General features: G+C 36.5%; 1 protein-coding gene and 1 pseudogene across 2 annotated transcripts in view; one reads left to right on the top strand and one right to left on the bottom strand.

The window, feature by feature from the left end:
• CNTLN (centlein) overlaps positions 1-21,182 on the top strand; it is a 334,860-nt gene that overhangs the window by 111,461 nt on the left and 202,217 nt on the right. For both annotated transcript variants that reach the window (XM_022573778.2, XM_022573774.2), the window contains exon 6: positions 8,026-8,159. In XM_022573778.2, the coding sequence (XP_022429486.2) occupies positions 8,026-8,159 (134 nt within the window). The remainder of the gene's footprint in view (positions 1-8,025; positions 8,160-21,182) is intronic.
• On the bottom strand, positions 11,472-12,312 carry LOC111174690 (intraflagellar transport protein 22 homolog pseudogene; annotated as a pseudogene).

Here is a 21,182-nt window from a genome sequence, read left to right as displayed (position 1 = left end):
AAAGTTAGTTGCTAATCTTTTTGAAGTCTGTTGGAAATGATGAGTCGTTTTCTCTTTTGTTTTCTAAGAATTTCTCTGTGTCTTTGGCTTTCAGCATTTTTACCATGATGTGTCTTTTCGTGGATCTCTGTGTTTATAAATAGTACTTGGAGTTTGTTGAGCTTCTTGGATTTGTAGATTAATGTTTTTCATCACTGTTTGGTAGTTTTTTTTTTTTTTCGGTACGCGGGCCTCTCACTGTTGTGGCCTCTTCCATTGCAGAGCACAGGCTCTGGATGTGTAGGCTCAGCGGCCATGGCTCACGCGCCCAGCCGCTCCGCGGCATGTGGGACCCTCCTGGACCGGGGCACGAACCCATGTCCCCTGCATCGGCAGGCGGACTCTCAACCACTGCGCCACCAGGGAAGCCCATTTGGAAGTTTTTGACCATTATTTCTGAGTATTTTTTTCTGTCCTTATTCTATTGCCTCTCGTTCTGGTAGTCCCTTTATGCTTATATTGGTGCATTTAGTGGTGTCCATAATTCCTCCGGGGCTATTAATTTGTATTATTCTTTTTTCTTGATATAACTTCAAGTTTTTTGTTCTTATTCCTGTCAGTTCATATTAAATGTTGAGCTCTTCTAGTGAGGTTTTTTTGTTTGTTTTCATTTTAGTCACTGTGCTTTTTAGCACCAGAATTTCCATTTGGATGTTTCAAAACAATTTATATTACTTTATTGGTATTTTCCATCAGATGAGATATTGTCATTTTAACTTTTTAAAAAAGATATGATACTTTTTAAAACATGGTTTTCTTTTACTTTTTAAATATACTTATAATGCCTCTTTTGAAGTCTTTGTGAAGGCTGGTATCTGGATCCTCTCATGGGCAGTTACTGTTGCTTTCTTTGCTTTGCACGAATGACACCTTTTCTTTGCATGTTGTAATTTTTTTGTTGAAAAATGTACATTTCAAGTTATATGGTAGGAGGAGTCATTTCAGCACCGTGGCAGAATAAAAAGCTAGCTTTGTCTTTCCCCTTCAATCTACAACTAGTAAAACATCCAAAACACAAAAAACGAAGCCTCTGTCCAATATATCAGGTTGCTGGAGAATTCCACACATCTGTGCATCTAAAGGTGGTGGACTGGAACACATGGAGGAGGCCGAACCAAGGGAACAGCAGAGGCATGCTTGAAGTCCTGGTCCATCAGCCATGGCAGCTGAGCCCGCAACCCCAGAGAACCTGGCAGTGGCAGGGGACGTGGTGCACATGACTCAAGCCTCCCAGCCACATGGTTACTACAGCCACAAGTAACCGGGCAGCAGTGGTAGTGGGGCCTGGTACCCCATTCCTCCAGCTGCTAAGGCACCCATTACTCCAGCCTCTCACATGCACATCTGCAGCTGTGGAGCTTATAACACTGGACACCACAGAGGCACTTGCAGGAAACTTAACGACACTGGACACCATAGAGGCACCCGCAGGACCCTGGCTCCCCCTTTCCTTTCCCCCATGATAGTGGAACCTTCAACTTTGGATCCCAGATGAGGGAAGAGCCCACCATCCAAGGGCCCCAGGCAGCAGCAGCTGTGACACTGGCAGAAGCAAGGTACCAATGACCCCAGAGACACAAGAAACAATAATGAATGCACAGGGCCACACCTCTGACAGAGGCGATGGAACGTGGAAAGTGCAGACTCTCAAATAGAATCAGAGGCAGCTCAGGTAAGAGAAACCCAAAACTTGTGCTATATCACTACCTACTGGAAATCGAAAGAAAGACCTCTAATTTCTAACCTGTTGAATTGCTAGTATCAAGCAGAAAGGTGTTCCCTACTTCACATGCACCAGCAGAGGAACAATTTATCAAGCACCATGAAAAACCACAGTAACATTGTACCACAAAAAGAAAATGACAATTCCACATAAATTAAACTTAAAGTCATGGAACATTGCAATCTGATTGATAGAGAATTCAAGAGAGTTGTCATGAAGAAACTCAACTAGCTACAAGAAAACTCAGAAAGGGTGTTCATTGAGCTCAGGAATAAAATTAATGAACAGAAGGAATAATTTACCAAAGAGGTTGAAACTAAAAGAAAAGAACCAAGGGGCTTCCCTGGTGGCGCAGTGGTTGAGAGTCCACCTGCCAATGCAGGGGACACGGGTTCGTACTCCGGTCTGGGAGGATCCCACATGCCGCGGAGTGGCTGGGCCCATGAGCCATGGCCACTGAGCCTGCGTGTCTGGAGCCTGTGCTCCACAACAGGAGAGGCCACAACAGTGAGAGGCCCACGTACCGCAATAAAAAAAAAAAGAATCATCACCATGATCAAGTGGGATTTATCACAGGGATAGAAGGAGGTTTCAACATCTGCAAATCAATCAACGTGATACATCACATCAACAAAAGGATGAAGACCATATGTTGACCTCAATAGGTGCAGAAAAGGCATTTGACGAGATTCAACACTGGCTTTTGATAAAAATTCTCAACTAAATGTTTATAATAGTAACATACCTCATCATAATGAGAGCTGTAAATGACAAGCCCATATCTAACATCATACTAAGTGGTTAAAAACTAAAAGCTCTCTCTCTAATATCAGGAACAAGACAACAAGACAAAGAGGCCACTTTTGCCACTCTTATTTAACATAGTATTGGAAGTCCTAGCCAGAGCAATTAGGCAAGAAAAAGAAATAAAAGGAATCCAAATTGGAAAGAAAGGGGTAAAACTCTCACTGTTTGTGCATGATATGATTTTATATAGAGAAAACCATAAAAATTCCACAAAAAAGGCTATTAGAAAAAATAAATACAGCAGAGTTGCAGGGTATAAAATCAACATACAAAACTCTGTTACGTTTGTATATGCTAACAATGATCTAGCAGAAAGAGAAATTAAGAAAAGTCATATTTATAATCACAACAAAAAGAATGAAATACATCGGAATAAATTTAACCAAGGAGGTGAAAGACCTGAACACTAAGAACTGTAAGACCTTGTTGCTGGAAATTGGAGAAGACACATAAATTGAAAAATATTTTATGCTTATGAGTTGGAAGAATTAGCATTGTTAAAATACCCATACTACCTAAAACAATATATAGCTTCAGTTCAGTCTGTTTCCAAGTCACAAGGACATTGTTCACAGAAATAGAACAAAAGTTTCTAAAATTTATAATGGAAACACAAAAGTCTCTGAATAGCCAAAGCAATCCTGAGAAAAAAGAACAAAGCTGGAGGTATCACAGTCCATGATTTCCAGCTAGACTACAAAGCCATATTAATCAAAACAGCATGATATTTTCAGAAAAACAGATACATAGATCAATGGAATAGAATTGAGCACCCAGAAATAAACCAACACATATACAGGTAATTAATATACAACAAAGGAACATATATATATATAAAGACATTATAGCCTTTTCAATAAATGGTGTTGGGAAAACTGGACAGCCACATGCAAAAAAATGAAACTAGACCACTGTCCCACACCATACACAAAAATCAACTCAAAATGGATTAAAGACTTAAATGTAAGTCATGAAACAATAAAACTCTGAGGATAACATAGGCTTTATGTGCTTTGACACTGGTCTTAACAGTGTCTTTCTGGGTACGTCTTTTCAGGCAAGGGAGACAAAAGCAAAAATAAACAAATGGGACTACATCATCCTAAAAAGCTGCACAGCAATGAATACCATGTACAAAATGAAAAGGCAATCTACTGAATGGAAAAGACATTTGCAAATGATATATCTGATAAAAGGTAAAATCCAAAATGTATAAAGAACTCATACAACTCAAGAAATAAACCATCCAATTAGTAAGTGGGCAGAGGACCTGATTAGACATTTTCCCAAAGAAGACATACAGATGGCCAACAGGCACATGAAAAGATGTTCAACATCACTAATTATTAGGGAAATGTAAATCAAAACCACAATGAGATATCAGCTCACTCCTGTTAGAATGGCTATTATCAAAAAGACAAGAAATAACAGGTGCTGTTGAGGATGTCGAGAAAAGGGGAGCCTCACATAGTCTTGATGGGAATGTAAATTGGTGCAGCCACTGTGGAAAACTGTATGAAGAGTCCAAAAAATTAAGAATAGAGCTACCATATGATTCAGCTACCCCATGTCTGGGTATTTATTCAAAGAATATGAAAACACTAATTCAAAAAGATATATGCACCATTATGTTCATTGTGATATTATTTACAATAGCTAAGATATAGAAACAACCTGAGTCCCCATCAACCAATAAATGGATAAAGAAGATGTGGTATACACACACACACACACACGCGCACATACACACACACGTATGCACAGAGTAGAATACTACTCAGCCATCAAAAAGATGGAATCTTGCCATTTGTGACAATATGTATGGACCTTGAGGGTATTATACTAAGTAAAAGAGTCAGATGGAGAACTGTGTGATTTCACTAATATGTGGAATACAAAAAGGAAACAGACAAAAACCAAAATAAACTAAAGAGAGACAAACACATAGATACAGAGAGCACAGTAGTGGTTACCAGGGGAAGTTGTGGTGGTGGGGGGTGAAATGGATAAAAGGGGTTAACTGTATGGTGATGGATGGAAACTAAATTTTTGGTGGTGAGCATGCTGTAGGGTATACAGAAGTAGAAATATAATGTTGTACACATGAAACATATTATAAACCAATGTTATCTTAATAAAAATAAATCTAAAATAAAGTAAAAAGAAAAATAACTTTTTCAAAGCAAGAAAAGTTAATAAAATAAAATTATATACTGTAGCAGTTTGGGGTTTTGTTTTTTGTTTTGTCTGTTTGTTTGTGTTTGTTTTTGTTTTTGGCTGCGCTGCATGGCTTGTGGGATCTTAGTTCCCCGACCAGGGATTGAACTCGCACCCTCAGCAGTGAAACTGTGGTGTCCTAACCACTGGACTGCCAGGGAATTCCCACTGCAGCAGTTTTGGATACTGGCTCCTCACTGCCATAACATCAGGGCTTGTTGATGTTTGCTCATTGTTTTTTTAATGTTTTCATTGGGCCATTTTAGGAAATCTGTTTCCCATGCTGTTAACAGTCTCTCATGGTTGCTTTTCATAAAGCACAGACCTGGACATGTGCACATTCACCCTGTGATTTTAGCAGGGCTCTCCTTCACTGTCTCTTCTCTTGATTTGTCTGTTCATGTGTCTGTCTCTTGATTTGTCTGTTAATATGTTTGTTTGTTAATGTCTGTTGGTATCACACCCAGCTGTTGGCCTCCAAAAACTGATGACTGATTAGATTCTTCTGTTGTTTTTGTCAATATCCTGGGACACAAATTGCTCCACAGTCTAATCTAATTAAATCTTGGCCTCTCCATAGGGTTTTTAAAAAATTGTGTTTAAGTAATATAACATAAAATTTAGAATCTTTTATCATTTTAAGTATACAGTTCAGCAGTGTTAAGTATATACACATTGGTATGCAACCAAGTTGCAGAAACATTTCATCCTTCAAAAGTGAAACTATATTCAAAAACAACTTCCCATTTCTCCTCCCCCCAGCTCCAGGCATCCACTAGTCTGCTTTGTGTCTCTATGAGATTCTTCATATAAGTGGAGTCATACATTATTTTTTGTAAGTGGCTTATTTGGCTTTCCATAATTATCTCAAGGTCCATCCATGTTCTTTCATATGTCAAAATTTCCTTCCTTGTTTATTGTGGTAAAAAACACATAACATAAAATTAACCATCTTAACCATTTTTAAGTGTACAGTTCAGTAGTGTTAACTATATTTACATTGCTGTGAAAGAGATCTCCAGAACTTCGTTGACTTCAAGACCTGCAACTCTGTTTTTTAATAACAACTGCTTAGTGCTCCCTTACCCTAGACCTTGGTAACTACCATTGTATTCTGTGTATCTATTAATTTGACTACTTTAGATACTTCATATAAGTGGAGTCATCTGGTATTTGTCCTTTTGTGACTGATTTGTTTCATTAGGCATAATGTCCTCAAGGTTCATCCATGTGGTAGCATGTGACAGGCTTTCCTTTCTTTTGGGGGCTGCATTGTGCTTCATTTTATGTGTATAGCACGTTTTGTTTATTCGTTTGACGTTTAGGTTGCTGCCACTTGGCTATTGTGAATAGTGCTGCTACGAACATGGGTTTACAGATATCTCTTCAAGACTCTGCTTTTAGTTTTTTTAAATGTATACCCAGATGTGAGATTGCTGGATTATATGGTGGTTCTGTTTTTTATGTTTTGAAAACCACCCCCCCATACTGTTTTTGAGAGTATTTTTACAGTCCCAGCAACACACAAAGGTTCCTAATTCTTCGCGTCCCAGCGAACACCTGTTATTTTCTGCCTTCCCTTCCCTTCTCTCATTTCCCTTTCCTTCCATGTTTCCTTCTCTCTTTCTCTCTTACATCCACTTACACACCCACCTATATATCTATCATTACTCTTCTTTAATAAATGGGAGTTTAAGAAGTAATTCTTCTTAAATTCTTCTTATAAAACAACAGTTTACATATCTTAAAAAAATATTTTATTGCTAAAAACAACTAACTGTCATCTGAGCCTTTAGCAAGTTGTAGTAGTAACATCAAATATCATTCATCACAGGTCACCATAACAAATATAATAATAATGAAAGAGTTTGAATTACCAAACTATGGCACTGAGACATGAAGTGAGCAAATGTTGGAAAAATTTCATTGATAGACTTGTTTGATGCAGGGTTACCACAATCCTTCAATTTGTAAAAAAAAATGCAATATCAGTGAAGTGCAATAACGGGAAACATGATAAAATGAGATATGCATGTACTCACAGTGCTATCTTGGCTGAAAGCCAATATTTTTATCTTCAAAAGTTCATTCTAGTTACTGCAGGGAGAATATATGAGGTATGGGTGCATTGCTAGAGTAGATTTTTAGTGCTTGACCTAAAGCTTGTGCTTGCTTTTGTACATAATGAATGTATAGTGTATTTTGGGGTATCCTCTACTTTTAGATAAAATATTTATTTAATATTTTATGAAAATAAATTAATTTTATAATATATTTTTGAGAAAAAATATTTTTGAAAAAATGTATATCAGTTTTTCTTTTTTAACATCTTTATCGGAGTATAATTACTTTACAATGGTGTGTTAGTTTCTGCTGTGTAACAAAGTGAATCAGCTATACATATACATATATTTCCATTTCTCCTCCCTCTTGCATCTCCCTCACACCCTCCCTATCCCATCTCTTTAGGTGGACTCAAAGCACCCAGCTGATCTCCCTGTGTCATGCAGCTCCTTCCCACTAGCTATCTGTTTTACATTTGGTAGTGTATATATGTCCATGACACTCTCTCACTTCGTCCCAGCTTACCCTTCCCCCTCCCTGTGTCCTCAAGTCCATTCTCTACATCTGCATCTTTATTCCTTGTACATCAGTTTTAAAATTGTTTCAAAATGAAAAAAAGATTTAGAGAATTATCAGGAGGAAAAGACCAACTTTGAACTTTAGGTGAAATTTCACCACAATCAAGTGAACTCAGCATGATCTGAACCTGAAACATTGTAAAATTATTTTTATTTTTTTGCTGCACCATTTTTTCTTCTCGAGTGTATCTGCATTTAAAGTTGAGGAAATAATAAAATATCTATTTGTTTTGAGTAATATTTAAGTAAATGAGCTCATTTAATGAAAAAGTTAAAAAGTAATTAACTTTTTTCATTGTATAATACTTTATTGTAATTTTAATAAGTAAATTTCTACATAGATTTTCAAGTTTATTAGCTTCAGATTCTTAACTTTCACACCAGGAGATGATGATACTTTTACAGTTTCTGAAAAAAGTAACCTGTGACTGGTGTAAAATTTATTGATTGTATTAACATTTTTTAATTTAATGAAAACAAAAATAAAATTTAAAGCACTACTGATTTTTCACTGTTATTTTGTGGATTAAATATAACACTTTAAATTTTATTTATTTGATATTTATTATATTTGTGATATGAGTGCTCTAATTTTAGGCCTTTGAAGACAATTTAATCGAAGCAAGGAAAGAAATTGAAGTATCACAGAGTAAATATAATGCTCTATCATTACAGTTGAATAATAAACAGACTGAACTTATCCAGAAGGATATGGATATTACCCTGGTCAGGCAAGTATACTTACTCCTTAATTTAACATTTTAGAAATGTCCTTTGTTATGCAGAATGCCAGCATTTTTGTTTATTATTAACACCCTAAAATGACAGTATATGTCTTCTGTGAGTACTTATGTTTGTGCATTGAAACTATCTAGAATTAACAGGGACAATCAGGGGTTTCACAGGGCTGAAAAGAATCATGCTCAAAGAGTAGCCTTGGTTCAGTTTTTAACAAGGAGGATGCATTCATTCCTTGTTTCCTTCTAAAATTCCTACCCATGCATTATGTAATATTATTGTTATAATGAATAATAAATGAGTGATCCAGTTTTGACGTTTTATTTTATTATGTTCTAAATAGTTTTAGTTTGTGAAATAGTCTTTCTATATCAAAATAGTTAATTTTGTAGCACTACTCATAAAGTGGAAGTACTTGAAAAACTTTTTAAGTGTTTTGAAAGATGTTAAACTACCTATTAATTTATTTTATAATAATCTTTATCAGAAAATATTGTTAGAACAGATCATAAATATATATATACACATATACATACATATGTTACACATATATACACATGTATGTGTGTACATTTTAAAATTTGAACTAATTAAAATAAATCATACAAAGTTTAGCACATACCTGTATAAGCACAATTTCATTCTCTGAAATATGTCATATATTTTTATATGTAATATACTATATATAGAATGTTTATATAGATATGTAATTAACATTATATATAATTATGATATACATAAATATTTATATATACTTAATATTTATTTTTATATATACTGTATTACAATATATATATTGGGGCAGGATTTTTTATTGGGTAATAGATTAATACATACTATTATATATTTATATATAATATATAGTAATTTATATTATATATGTTTTATTATATATAAAAATATATAAGCATTATATATTATAAATGAAAGCAAAAATCCATTGTGTCACATTTTAAAAATCTTTTTACCATGGGGTGAGGAAAATTATTTCTTTACAGATGATAGACTTTATGCACTCATGGTATAATTTTTTTAAGCCAGTAATTTGATGGAAGGCAAAAAAGTAATTCTAAACAGTAATAGAATCTTAGTTTTAGAAGCAATCTTAAAATTTTTAATTATTCCTATCTTCTTCCCTATAAAAAAGCTGTTAGCCTTTGCTTGATACTTTTAGTTTATAAGTTTCTCAGTACTCTTCAAGTACTCAGTACTGTTCTTTTTATTTTGTTCAAATTTCTAGATTGTTTCATATATTTAGTTGACATTTGCCTTTTTATAGTATGCACCCATTTGTACCCTGGGTCCTTATCTAGAGAATCTCAGAAACAGTCTAATCAGTTCTGCAGTTCAGACCTTCAAATAATAAAAGATAACTTTATTAATAAATTTCTTAATTAACTTATTAACTGCTTCTGTTTCTCATAATTTTTCATGTACATGTTTTACAGACGTTATATTGTTTTGGGTTGCCTTTCTTTCTCTTTTTTTTGTTAGTAAAAATATGTAATATAAAATTCCCAAATAAATGGCTAAGTGGAATATTATGCAGCTGTAAAAAACAAAAAGGCAGCTCTGTATATATTTACACAAATCTTCCAAATAAAAAAGAGTGAAAAAAGCAAGCTGTAAAAAAGTGTGAATAGTTTTCTACTGTTTCCTTTAATAAAGCACATTTGTATGTGCACAGACTTCTGATAGAATACAGAAGGTAAGGGGGCTTCTGGAGAGGGGCTGGGGTTTGGGGACAGGTAAGACAGGGAGACTTCTTCATTAAATGGTCTCTTGTAACCTCTGTACATGTGGCCTCTTAAATTTTAAAACATTTTTCTCAATTCAAGGACTCCCAAGGGTTGTACTCTGGCTATGAATGTAAATGAAAGCTGCTGGGTTAATTTTTCTACTGAGCTCTTGGATAATCATTAAAATATCAGATAAAAATAATCTCTGTTTTGGAGCTGTAGTCTCAACATCAATTAGTATTATTGCAGGTATTACATAAGGAAGATTTACTACAGTTTGCATTAACATTATCTTGTGTTCCTTGCAAAAGTTCCAACTGAGTGGAGGTCAGGCAAAAGGAAATTAACCTGGGCTTAAAATGTGCTCACTGGTAATCCAGGCAGTTTCCTAAGAGTTGACTGTAGTTCAGTCTAAATTTACCAGGGAACCCTCATTATCTGCCAACACCACTCTCTCAAGCAGACTGCCCAAACAGCTGCATTTCAGCCCTCTTCATTGTACGAGTGAAACACAGCCGGGCATATTTTTCATCTCTTGTAAGTGTCTCTACTTTTCTTCCACTCTCAGTTGAAAAGACCTACATCTAACATGTTTGGCTTTTTCTTTTTTTGGCTACGTTGTGTCTTCACTGCTGTGTGCAGGCTTTCTCTACTTCTGGTGAGCAGAGGCTACTCTTTGTTGCAGCACGCGGGCTTCTCATTGCGGTGGCTTCTCTTGTTGCAGAGCATGGGCTCTAGGTGTGCAGGCTTCAGTAGTTGCAGCATGCAGGCTCAGTAGTTGTGGCTCATGGGCTTAGTTGCTCTGCGGCATGTGGGGTCTTCTCAGACCAGGGATGGAACCCATGTCCCCTGCATTGGCAGGCGGATTCTTAACCACTGCACCACCAGGGAAGTCCCTACATCTAACTTTTGATCTAGTTAATATATTTTCAGGTTGGCTATATTACAAAATTCAAAAAGTAAAATTTATGAAAGAACAATAATTTGAAAGGTCACTAAAAAAAACTTGTACAATAAGCTATAAACTCACCATATTTGGTTATCCTGAGCATTAAATCTTTTGACTATTTTTACAAATGGGTGTTATGACAGCATAACATTGTTTTTCCTGTATTATATGAAATAACATTTAAGAATTAAATTCCCCTGAGATAATAAAAAACCTTTTTAGAAGAAGTATATGTATTCCACCTTCCAGTGTGATATGGTGTCCAGATATCAAGGACATCTAAATAAAAATAAAATCTTGGAGAAGTTAAATGCTAATATTTTTAAAAAATATTCTAGGCAAATTGTACAGATTAAGGAATGAAAATCACATTTAAGCCAATCCACGTGGTTTAAACTACCGTTGCTATCACTGGGCTATGACAGTTACAATTCCACAACTTTTGTAATGTGACATAACGTGAAAGGGAAGCAAAAACCACCTCAGTTTTCCAGCTCTTTGGAGAGATCTGGGGCAAAGCAATCAGAATTCAGTAACAGGATTTTCTCAGCTGAACTAAGGAGAGAGTATAGACGGTATGAGTCAACTCCCTGGCTGACTGTTACCTTTGGCCAAATAAGGAAGATGTCTTCTACAGCCAAAGGGAGATGAGAACCTCAGTAGGTGAATGGATTTCAGATTTGCACTAAAATCGACTTCATTTGGGATGCGGAAGCATCTAGGTGAAGGCCGGTTAATTGATAATTGACATCTCCTCCCAGTCTCTGCTCTCAGACACTGAGTTGATTATGCTTCTTAAATACTTTATGAACTCCGTCCTGATCTCTTCCGGTCATCCTTAAGATTTGAGTGCACCAGCTTCAGCTTGTTCAAGGGTGGCGCCGAAGCTGGGTTTGCTTTGTCACTTCCAGATCCTGGTTTATGGTGTGCACTCAACAGATATTGAGTATCCTGTAAAAACTGCTGCTGGACGAAGCAGGAATACCACATCTCAGTTTCCTTCAGGTGGCTTGGGATGTCAGCATTGAAGATGATCACCACCCCATAAGAGTCCCTCATCAGGGCTGGCCAGCAAGACTCGAACATTGGATTGCCACCACAATCCCAGAGCTCAGATTCACACCCTGTGCATTTGTTTTTCCTGGTAACATATGGGTTCTCAGATTCCAGGATCCTCACTCCTTGGGTTGGGTTGTATTCGGCGATGTCAGAAGATTTTGTCAGGAAGTTGGCCCAAACGGTTTTTCTACTCTCACAGGGCCCCACAATGAGGATCTTGGCCTTCAGCATTGCGGTCTGCTGCCGAAAGACCTGCCAGAGCACACCCAGGTGCTGCCGGAGCCCTTGCTGCTGTCAGGGCAGAGCCTGGGTTGCCTTTCTGAACGCATTCCATCTTGTCAGAGTTTGTATCATCAATATTCTTCTTAAAATATGGCACCTGTAACTACATAAAATATTCCAACAAGACCTTTCCATTTTAAAGTATGATGATTTTAAACTATTGGATGGAACATGCGGTCCATTCTAGGGTACAGTGCAGTGTTATGTGAATGGGATTTGAAAAATTATGTTTTCTACTAAATTTTGCACCTGCATTTATCTGTATAGTTGAATTTAGTGTACTGCAAGAACTATAAGATGCAGTAAATAAGGCAATGATATCCATAGATGGACATTTTCTTAGAAGATGGTAAAAAGATGAACTCTGTGTAATTTTAAGTGTTTGATTATAAGGACTCAAAAAGGAGGAGGTAATAGCACAGAGCTGTAAGATTTCAGAGGACTTTGACTCAGACCATCATTATAGGGTAGTAGTTGAGATGCCTTCAGTGTTTTTCCTGAATTGTTTGAATAATCATTTTCTGAATACACTACATGTCTCCTTCATTTTTATTTCTTGTGGGTGTGCATGTGTGTGTGTTGGTTATGATATACCAGCATTACTGTACTGAATCTGTATATTGTGCAAAAGACATACCAAGCCATAATTACCTGTAGGAAAAGTAGTCTAGGCACTTTCTTATTTGGATATACTTTTACTTGTTGATAAATGATGGAGTTGACCTAGCTTTATTTCTTTATGGGTTTATTTCTTTGAATTCCTAATTATTTGCATATTTATTGAATAATTAATCTGTGTTACACATTGTGCTATGGAATATTGCTGTGAACTACCACAAGTGATTTTTACCTTGCGTTAGAATATAAATTAAAAAAAAATAATATACATGTCTGTAACATATACAGAACATCTTAGTATAAACCTAGAACTTGCATAAAAGTCAGTAACAAGTTAAGTTGCCTAACTAAAATTTTTGCCTGATTGGTAATGATTCAACAGTTACGTGGAGAATGAGCTAAATGAATAGCTTAACTTCCATTGAGAATGTGGGCTAATGTCAATTGATTTGGGAATTTTTCTTAGAAATTAGTTGTGAATCTCTGAAAAGCAATGAAAAAATAAAGGTCAAGACAGAGCAGTTACAATTTTGGTGAGGAATATCATCAAAGTCAGAATCCTGAAATTGGACTAATGCATCTGGATTGCTTGTGTTTCTAGGCACTTAGCAGAAGCAAGTGTAAATTAACTCTGGAGGATAATAAAGCAATTCTGTCCTCAAATTATGTCTACAGTTTTACAAACTAATGTCTAGCACATAGTCAGAAATATCAAGTATGGGGTAAAGCAATAATAAAAATTAAAAGATGTAAGAACTGGAGGAGATTGGTTCAAGATGGCAGAGTAGAAGGACATGCGCTCACTCCCTCTTGCGAGAGCACCAGAATCACAACTAACTGCTGAACAATCATTGACAGGAAGACACTGGAACTCACCAAAAAAGATACCCAACATCCAAAGACAAATGAGAAGCCACAATGAGATGGTAGGAGGGGCACAATCACAATAAAATCAAATCCCATAACTGCTGGGTAGGTGACTCACAAACTGGAGAACAATTATACCACAGAAGTCCACCCACTGGAGTGAAGGTTCTGAGCCCCACGTCAGGCTTCCCAACCTGGGGGTCCAGCAACGGGAGGGGAAATTCCCAGAGAATCAGACTTTGAAGGCTAGCAGGATTTGATTGCAGGACTTTGACAGGAGTGGGGGAGAGATTCCACTTTTGGAGGGCACACACAAAGTAGTGTGTGCATCAGGACCCAGGGGGAAGAGGCAGTGACGCATAGAAGACTGAACCAGACCGACCTGCTAGAGTTGGAGGGTCTCCTGCAGAGGCAGGGGGTGGCTGTGGCTCACCGTGGGGACAAGGACACTGGCAGCAGAAGTTCTGGGAAGTACTCCTGGGCAGGAACCCTCCCGGAGTCTGCCATTAGCCCTACCAAAGAGCCTGTAGTCTCCAGTGTTGGGTTGCCTCAGGCCAAACAACCAACAGGGAGGGAACAGAGCTCCACCCATCAGCAGGCAAGTGGATTAAAGTTTTACTGAGCTCTGCCCACCAGAGCAACACCCAGCTCTACCCACCACCAGTCCCTTCCATCAGGAAGCTTGCACAAGCCTCTTAGATAGCCTCATCTAGCAGACGGTAGACAGCAGAAGCAAGAAGAACTACAATTCTGCAGCCTGTGGAACGAAAACCACATTCACAGAAAAACAGACAAAATGAAAAGGTAGAGGACTATGTACCAGATGAAGGAACAAGGTAAAACCCCAGAAGAACAACTAAATGAAGTGGAGATAGGCAACCTTCCAGAAAAAGAATTCAGAATAATGATAGTGAAGATGATCCAGGACCTCCGAAAAAGAATGGAGGCAAAGATGGAGAAGATGCAAGAAATGTTTAACAAAGACCTAGAAGAATGAAAGAACAAACACCTAGAAGAATTAAAGGACAAACAAACAGAGGTGAACAATACAATAGCTGAAATGAAAAATACTCTAAAAGGAATCAGTAGCAGAATAAGTGAGGCAGAAGAACGGTTAAGTGACCTGGAAGACAGAATGGTGGAAAGCACTGCCGTGAACAGAATAAAGAATGAAAGAAATGAAGACAGCATAAGAGACCTCTGGGGCAACATTAAACCCATCAACATTCACATTATAGGGGTTCCAGAAGGAGAAGAGAGAGAGAAAAGACCCGAGAAAATATTTGAAAAGATTATAGTCGAAAACTTTCCTAACATGGGAAAGGAAATAGCCACCCAAGTCCAGGTAGTGCAGAGAGTCCCAGATAGGATAAACCCAAGGAAAAACATGCCGAGACACACAGTAATCAAATTGCCAAAAATTAAAGTCAAAGAAAAATTATTATAAGCAATAAGGGAAAAATGTCAAATAACACACAAGGGATCTCCAATAAGGGTGACAGCTGATTTCTCAGCAGAAACTCTACAAACCAGAAGGGAGTGGCACAATATATCTAAAGTGATGAAAGGGAAGAACCTACAACCAAGATTACTCTACCTGGCTAGGATCTCATTCAGATTTGATGGAGAAATCAAAAGCTTTACAGACAAGCAAAAGCTAAGAGAATGCAACACTACCAAATAACTCTACAACAAATGCTAAAGTAACTTCTCTAAGTGGGAAACACAAGAGAAGAAAAGGACCTACAAAAACAAACCCAGCACAATTAAGAAGATGGTAATAGGAACATACATATCAATAATTACCTTAAATGTGAATGGAATAAATGCTTCAACCAAAAGAGAGAGGCTCACTGAATGGATACAAAAATAAGACCCGTATATATGCTGTCTACAGGAGACCCACTTCAGACCTAGGGACACATACAGACTGAAAATGAGGGGATGCAAAAAGATATTCCATGCAAATGGAAATCAAAAGAAAGCTGGAGTAGCAATACTCATATTTTAAAATAAAGAATGTTACAAGAGACAAGGAAGGACACTACATAGTGGTCAAGGGATCAATGCAAGAAGTATTTATAACACTTATAAATATATTCACCCAACATAGGAGCACCTCAATACATAAGGCAACTGCTAACAGCTATAAAAGTGGGCATCAACAGTAACACAGTAATAGTGGGGGACTTTAACACCTCACTTACACCAATGGACAGATCACCCAGGCAGAAAATTAATAAGGAAACACAAGCTTTAAATGACACAATAGACCAGATAGATTTAATTGATATTTGTAGGACATTCCATCTGAAAACAGCAGATTACACTTTCTTCTCAAGTGCACACGGAACGTCGTCTAGGGTAGATCAGATCTTGGGTCACAAATCAAGCCTTGCTAAATGTAAGAAAATCGAAATCATACCAAGGATCTTTTCCAACCACAACACTGAGATTAGAAATAAATTGCAGTGAAAAAAACTTAAAAAGCACAAACAGATGGAGGTTAAAGAATACATTACTAAATAACCAAAAGATCACTGAAGAAATCAAAGAGGAAATCAAGAAGTATCTAGAGACAAATGGCAATGAAAACATGATGACCCAAAACCTATGGGAAGCAGCAAAAGCAGTTCTAAGAGGGAAGTTTATAGCAAAACAATGCTACCTCAAGAAACAAGAAAAATCTCAAACAATCTAACCTTACACCTAAAGGAAGTAGAGAAAGAAGAACAAACAAAATCCAAAATTAGTAGAAGGAAAGAAATTATAAAGATCAGAGCAGAAATAAATGAAATAGAAACAAGAAAACAATAGCAAAGATCAATAAAACTAAAAGCTGGTTCTTTGAGAATATAAACAGAATTGACAGACCTTTAGCGAGACTCATCAAGAAAGAGGGAGAGGACTGAAATCAATAAAATTAGAAATGAAAAAGGAGAAGTTGCAATGGACACTGCAGAAACACAGAGCATTATGAGAGACTACTACAAGCAACTCTATAGCAATAAAATGGACAACCTGGAAGAAATGGACAAATGCTTAGAAAGGAATAACCTTCCAAGATGGAACCAGGAAGAAATAGAAAATATGAACAGACCAATCACAGGTAATGAAATTGAAACTGATTAAAAATCTTCCCACAAGCAAAAGTCCAGGGCCAGATGGCTTCACAGGCGAATTCTATCAAACATTTAGAGAAGTGCTAACACAGATCCTTCTCAAAAGCTTCCAAAAATATTGCAGAGGAAGGAACACTCCCAAACTCATTTTACGAGGCCACTGTTACCCTGATACCAAAACAAGACAGATACTACAAAAAAAAAATTACCGACCTATATCTCTGATGAATATAGATGCAATAATTCTCAACAAAATGATAGCAAACAGAATACAACAACACATTCAAAGGGTCATACACCATGATCAAATGGGATTTATCCCAGGGATGCATGGATTCTTTAATATACGCAAATCAATGAAGAATAAAAACGATTTTAACAAATTGAAGAATAAAAACGATATGATTATCTCAAGAGATGCACAAAAAGCTTTTGACAAAATTCAACACCCATTTATGATAAAACTCTCCAGAAAATAGGCAGAGTGGGAACCCACCTCAACATAATGAAGGCCATATGTGACAAACCTACAGCAAAGATCATTCTCAGTGTGAAAAACTGAAAACATTTCCTCTAAGATCAGGAACAAGACAAGGATATCCATTCTCGCCAGTATTATTCAACATAGTTTTGGAAGTCCTAGCCACAGCAATCAGAGAAAAAAAAGAAATAAAAAGAATACAAGTTGGAAAAGAAGTAAAACTGTCACCGTTTACAGATGCCATGATACTATACATAGATAATCCTAAAGATGTGACCAGAAACTACTAGAGCTAATCAATGAATTTGGTAAAGTTGCAGGATCCAAAATTAATGCACAGAAATCTGTTGCATTCCTATTCAATAACAACAAAAGATCAGAAAGAGGAATTAAGGAAACAATCCCATTTACCATTGCAACAAAAGGAATAAATCTACCTAAGGTGGTAAAAGACCTGAACTCAGAAACCTATAAGACACAGATGAAAGAAATCAAAGGTGATACAAACAGATGGAGAGATATACCATGTTTTTGGATTGGAAGGATCAATATTTGAAAATGACTATACTACCCAAAGCAGTCTACAGATTCAGTGATATCCCTAGCAAATTACCAATGACATTGTTTACAGAACTAGAACAAAAAATCTTAAAATTTGTATGGAGACACAAAAGACCCCAAATAGCCAAAGAAATCTTGAGTGAAAAAAATAGCTGGAGGAATCCGACTTCCTGACTTCAGACTATACTACAAAGCTACATTAATGAGACAATATGGTACTGGCACGAAAACAGAAATGAAATATAGATCAATGGAATAGGATAGAAAGCCCAGAGATAAACCCATGCACCTATGGTCAACTAATCTATGACAAAGGAGGCCAGGATATACAATGGAGAAAAGACAGTCTCTTCAACAAGTGGTGCTGGGAAAACTGGACAGCTACGTGTAAAAGAATGAAATTAGAACACTCCCTAACACCCTGCACAAAAATAAACTCAAAATGGATTAAAGACCTAAATGTGAGAGCAGACACTATAAAACTCTTAGAGGAAAACATAGGAAGAACACTGTTTGACATAAATCACAGCAAGATCTTTTTTGATCCACCTCCTAGAGTAATGGAAATAAAAACGAAAATAAAGAAATGGGACCTGATGAAACTTAAAAGCTTTTGCACAGCAAAGGAAACTATAAACAAGATGAAAAGACAACCCTCAGAATGGGAGAAAATATTTGCAAACGAAGCAATGGACAAAGGATTAATCTACAAAATACATAAACAGCTCATGCAGCTCAATATTAAATAAACAAACAACCCAATCAAAAAATGGGCAGAATACCTAAATAGACATTTCTCCCTAAAGGACATACAAATGGGCAAAAGGCATATGAAAAGATGCTCAACATCACTAATTACTAGATATATGCAAATCAGTACTAAAATGAGGTATCACCTCACACTGGTTAGAATGGGCATCATCAGAAAATCTACAAATAACAAATGCTGGAGAGGGTGTGGAGAAACGGGAACCCTCTTGTACTGTTTGTGGGAATGTAAATTGATACAGCCACTATGGAGAACAGTATGGAGGTTCCTTGAAAAACTAAGAATTACCGTATGACCCAGCAATCCCACTAGTGGGCGTATACTCAGAGAAAACCATAATTCAAAAAGAAACATACACCCCAATGTTCATTGCAGCAATATTTACAATAGCCATATCACGGAAGCTTCCTAAATGCCCATCAACAGACGAATGGATAAAGAAGATGCGGTACATATATACAGTGGAATATCACTCAGCCATAAAACGGAACGAAATTGGGTCATTTGTAGAGACATGGATGGATCTAGAGTCTGTAATACAGAGTGAAGTAAGTCAGAAAGAGGAAAACAAATATCATATATTAATGCATATATGTGGAATGTAGAAGAATGCTAGAGATGAACTGGTTTGCAAGGCAGAAATAGAGACACAGATGTAGAGAACAAATGTATGGACACCAAAGGTGGGGGAAAGCAAGAGTCGGGGGTGGGGGTGGGATGAATTGGGATTGACATATATACACTAATATGTATAAAATAGATAACTAAGAAGAACCTGGTGTATAAAAAAATAAATAAAATTTAAATTAAAAAAACTGGAAATGAAAGATAAATACCTAGTTATTTGCCTATATATGAGTGATTAACATAGCAAGCCCCAAAAAATTTATAGAAAGATTTCTAAAATTAATACGTGGATTTAGCACACTTGGTAGATACAAGGTCAGTGTAGAAAATTCAAATGCATTTTTTATGCCAGCACAAAAATTAGGAAATAGACTTAAAAAGAATATAATTTATAATATAGGTAAAAATATGAACAGCAAATATAATGAAAGATATGTGTTACCTTTATACAGAGATCTGTAAAACATTATTGAGAGAAAGTCTAGTATGTACAGATAAATACAGAGTTCATGATTTGCAAGACTCAGTATGATAAAGATGTCTATTCTCTCCAAATAGATATTGAGATTCAGAGAAATACAAATTATCAGCAACAGGAAACTATTATTACCCCCAGGCCAGAAGGGGCAAGAAGAGAAGCTTTTACTGGATCTCTGTGAGAAGTCTAGCCCTGGGAGAGAGGCTGACTAATAGAAGTATTCTTAGATACAGGAACAGAGACACTGCCAACTGTGGCTCATTGGAGAGGGAGATAGGGAAAGAAATACCTTGACCTCTTTTTCCTTTACCCTCTAATCATGGACCAGCACTTTCAGCTACTCAAATATAAACCCAGAAGAAAGGGAGCCAATGTAATGTAGTCTGTGGAAGTTGGCCTGTCAGGCTAGATTGTAGGCTAGAGTACAGAGAGTAATAGTGTAGAGATGATGAATATTGGATAAGAGAATATGTGGTGCATTCTCCATTTCTGCTCTTTTTCAGAGCTTTCCTGGACATTTATTGCTTAATTAATTTTTCCATATAAACTTAAGGTTAAACTGGCTTATTTCTTGTTTGCTATTTTATTATGGCATCAAATTTAAAAGCAAACAAGGAGAATTGCCCTCTTGATGATGTCAGTTTTTCTGTCCCAGAGTATGGGAGTGCCATTACATTTGTTTCAGTACCTTTCTGTCCTTATGAAATGTTTTGTTCCTTATGCTGGTTTTGACCTTTCTTCTTAAATTTTTATTCCTAGCTCTTTCATGGTTTTTGTTACTGTTTTAAATGGAATCTTTCTTTCCCCTATAGTTTCCTAGTGATTTTCCTTTTATTGTTGTTTTTGCTGTGCTATTCTGTTTTGATGTGCTATGATTTGGTAGGTAAAGTGTCCAACAAAGTTATTTTGATTTTACTGTGAATTGTACTTTTTACTTTTTTCTGTATAATATGTTTTGCCTTGAGTTTTAATTCCTCTGAAATTAATATTGCTTTTCTTTTTGGGGGGTTATGTGGTAACAAACTAAGTACATAATTGTTTAGGTATAATGATACATGTGAATTATAAGAAAATACATGTAGTACGGAAAAGTACAAAGAATATAGAGGGAAAAAATTAGAGTTAAAATACAACCCCAGAGGAATAATAGCCATTAAAATTTTATTAGAATCATTCTATATTTTTCTCAACACATATTTATAGATTGAAGAGTAGGTAAACAAGTTCTTAGATAAAAGGGACTGTATTGAACATTTTTGTTTGTTTGTTTTTGGCTGCATCGGGTCTTCGTTGCAGCACATGGGATCTTCGTTGTGGCATGTGGACTTCTTAGTTGAAGCATGAAGCTTCTTAATTGCAACGTGCGGACTTCTTAGTTGTGGCATGAGGACTCTTAGCTGCTGCATGCACGCAGGATCTAGTTCCCTCACCAGGGATTGAACCCAGGCCCCCTGCATTGGGAGC

The sequence above is a fragment of the Delphinapterus leucas genome, chromosome 6, assembly GCF_059928025.1.
Source record: "Delphinapterus leucas isolate spDelLeu-1000000601 "Yukka" chromosome 6, BTC_Dleu_Yukka2, whole genome shotgun sequence".
In the NCBI taxonomy this organism is placed as follows: domain Eukaryota; kingdom Metazoa; phylum Chordata; class Mammalia; order Artiodactyla; family Monodontidae; genus Delphinapterus; species Delphinapterus leucas.
The sequence above is the reverse complement of the archived record's forward strand: the minus strand, read 5'-3'. Positions and strand labels throughout refer to the sequence as shown.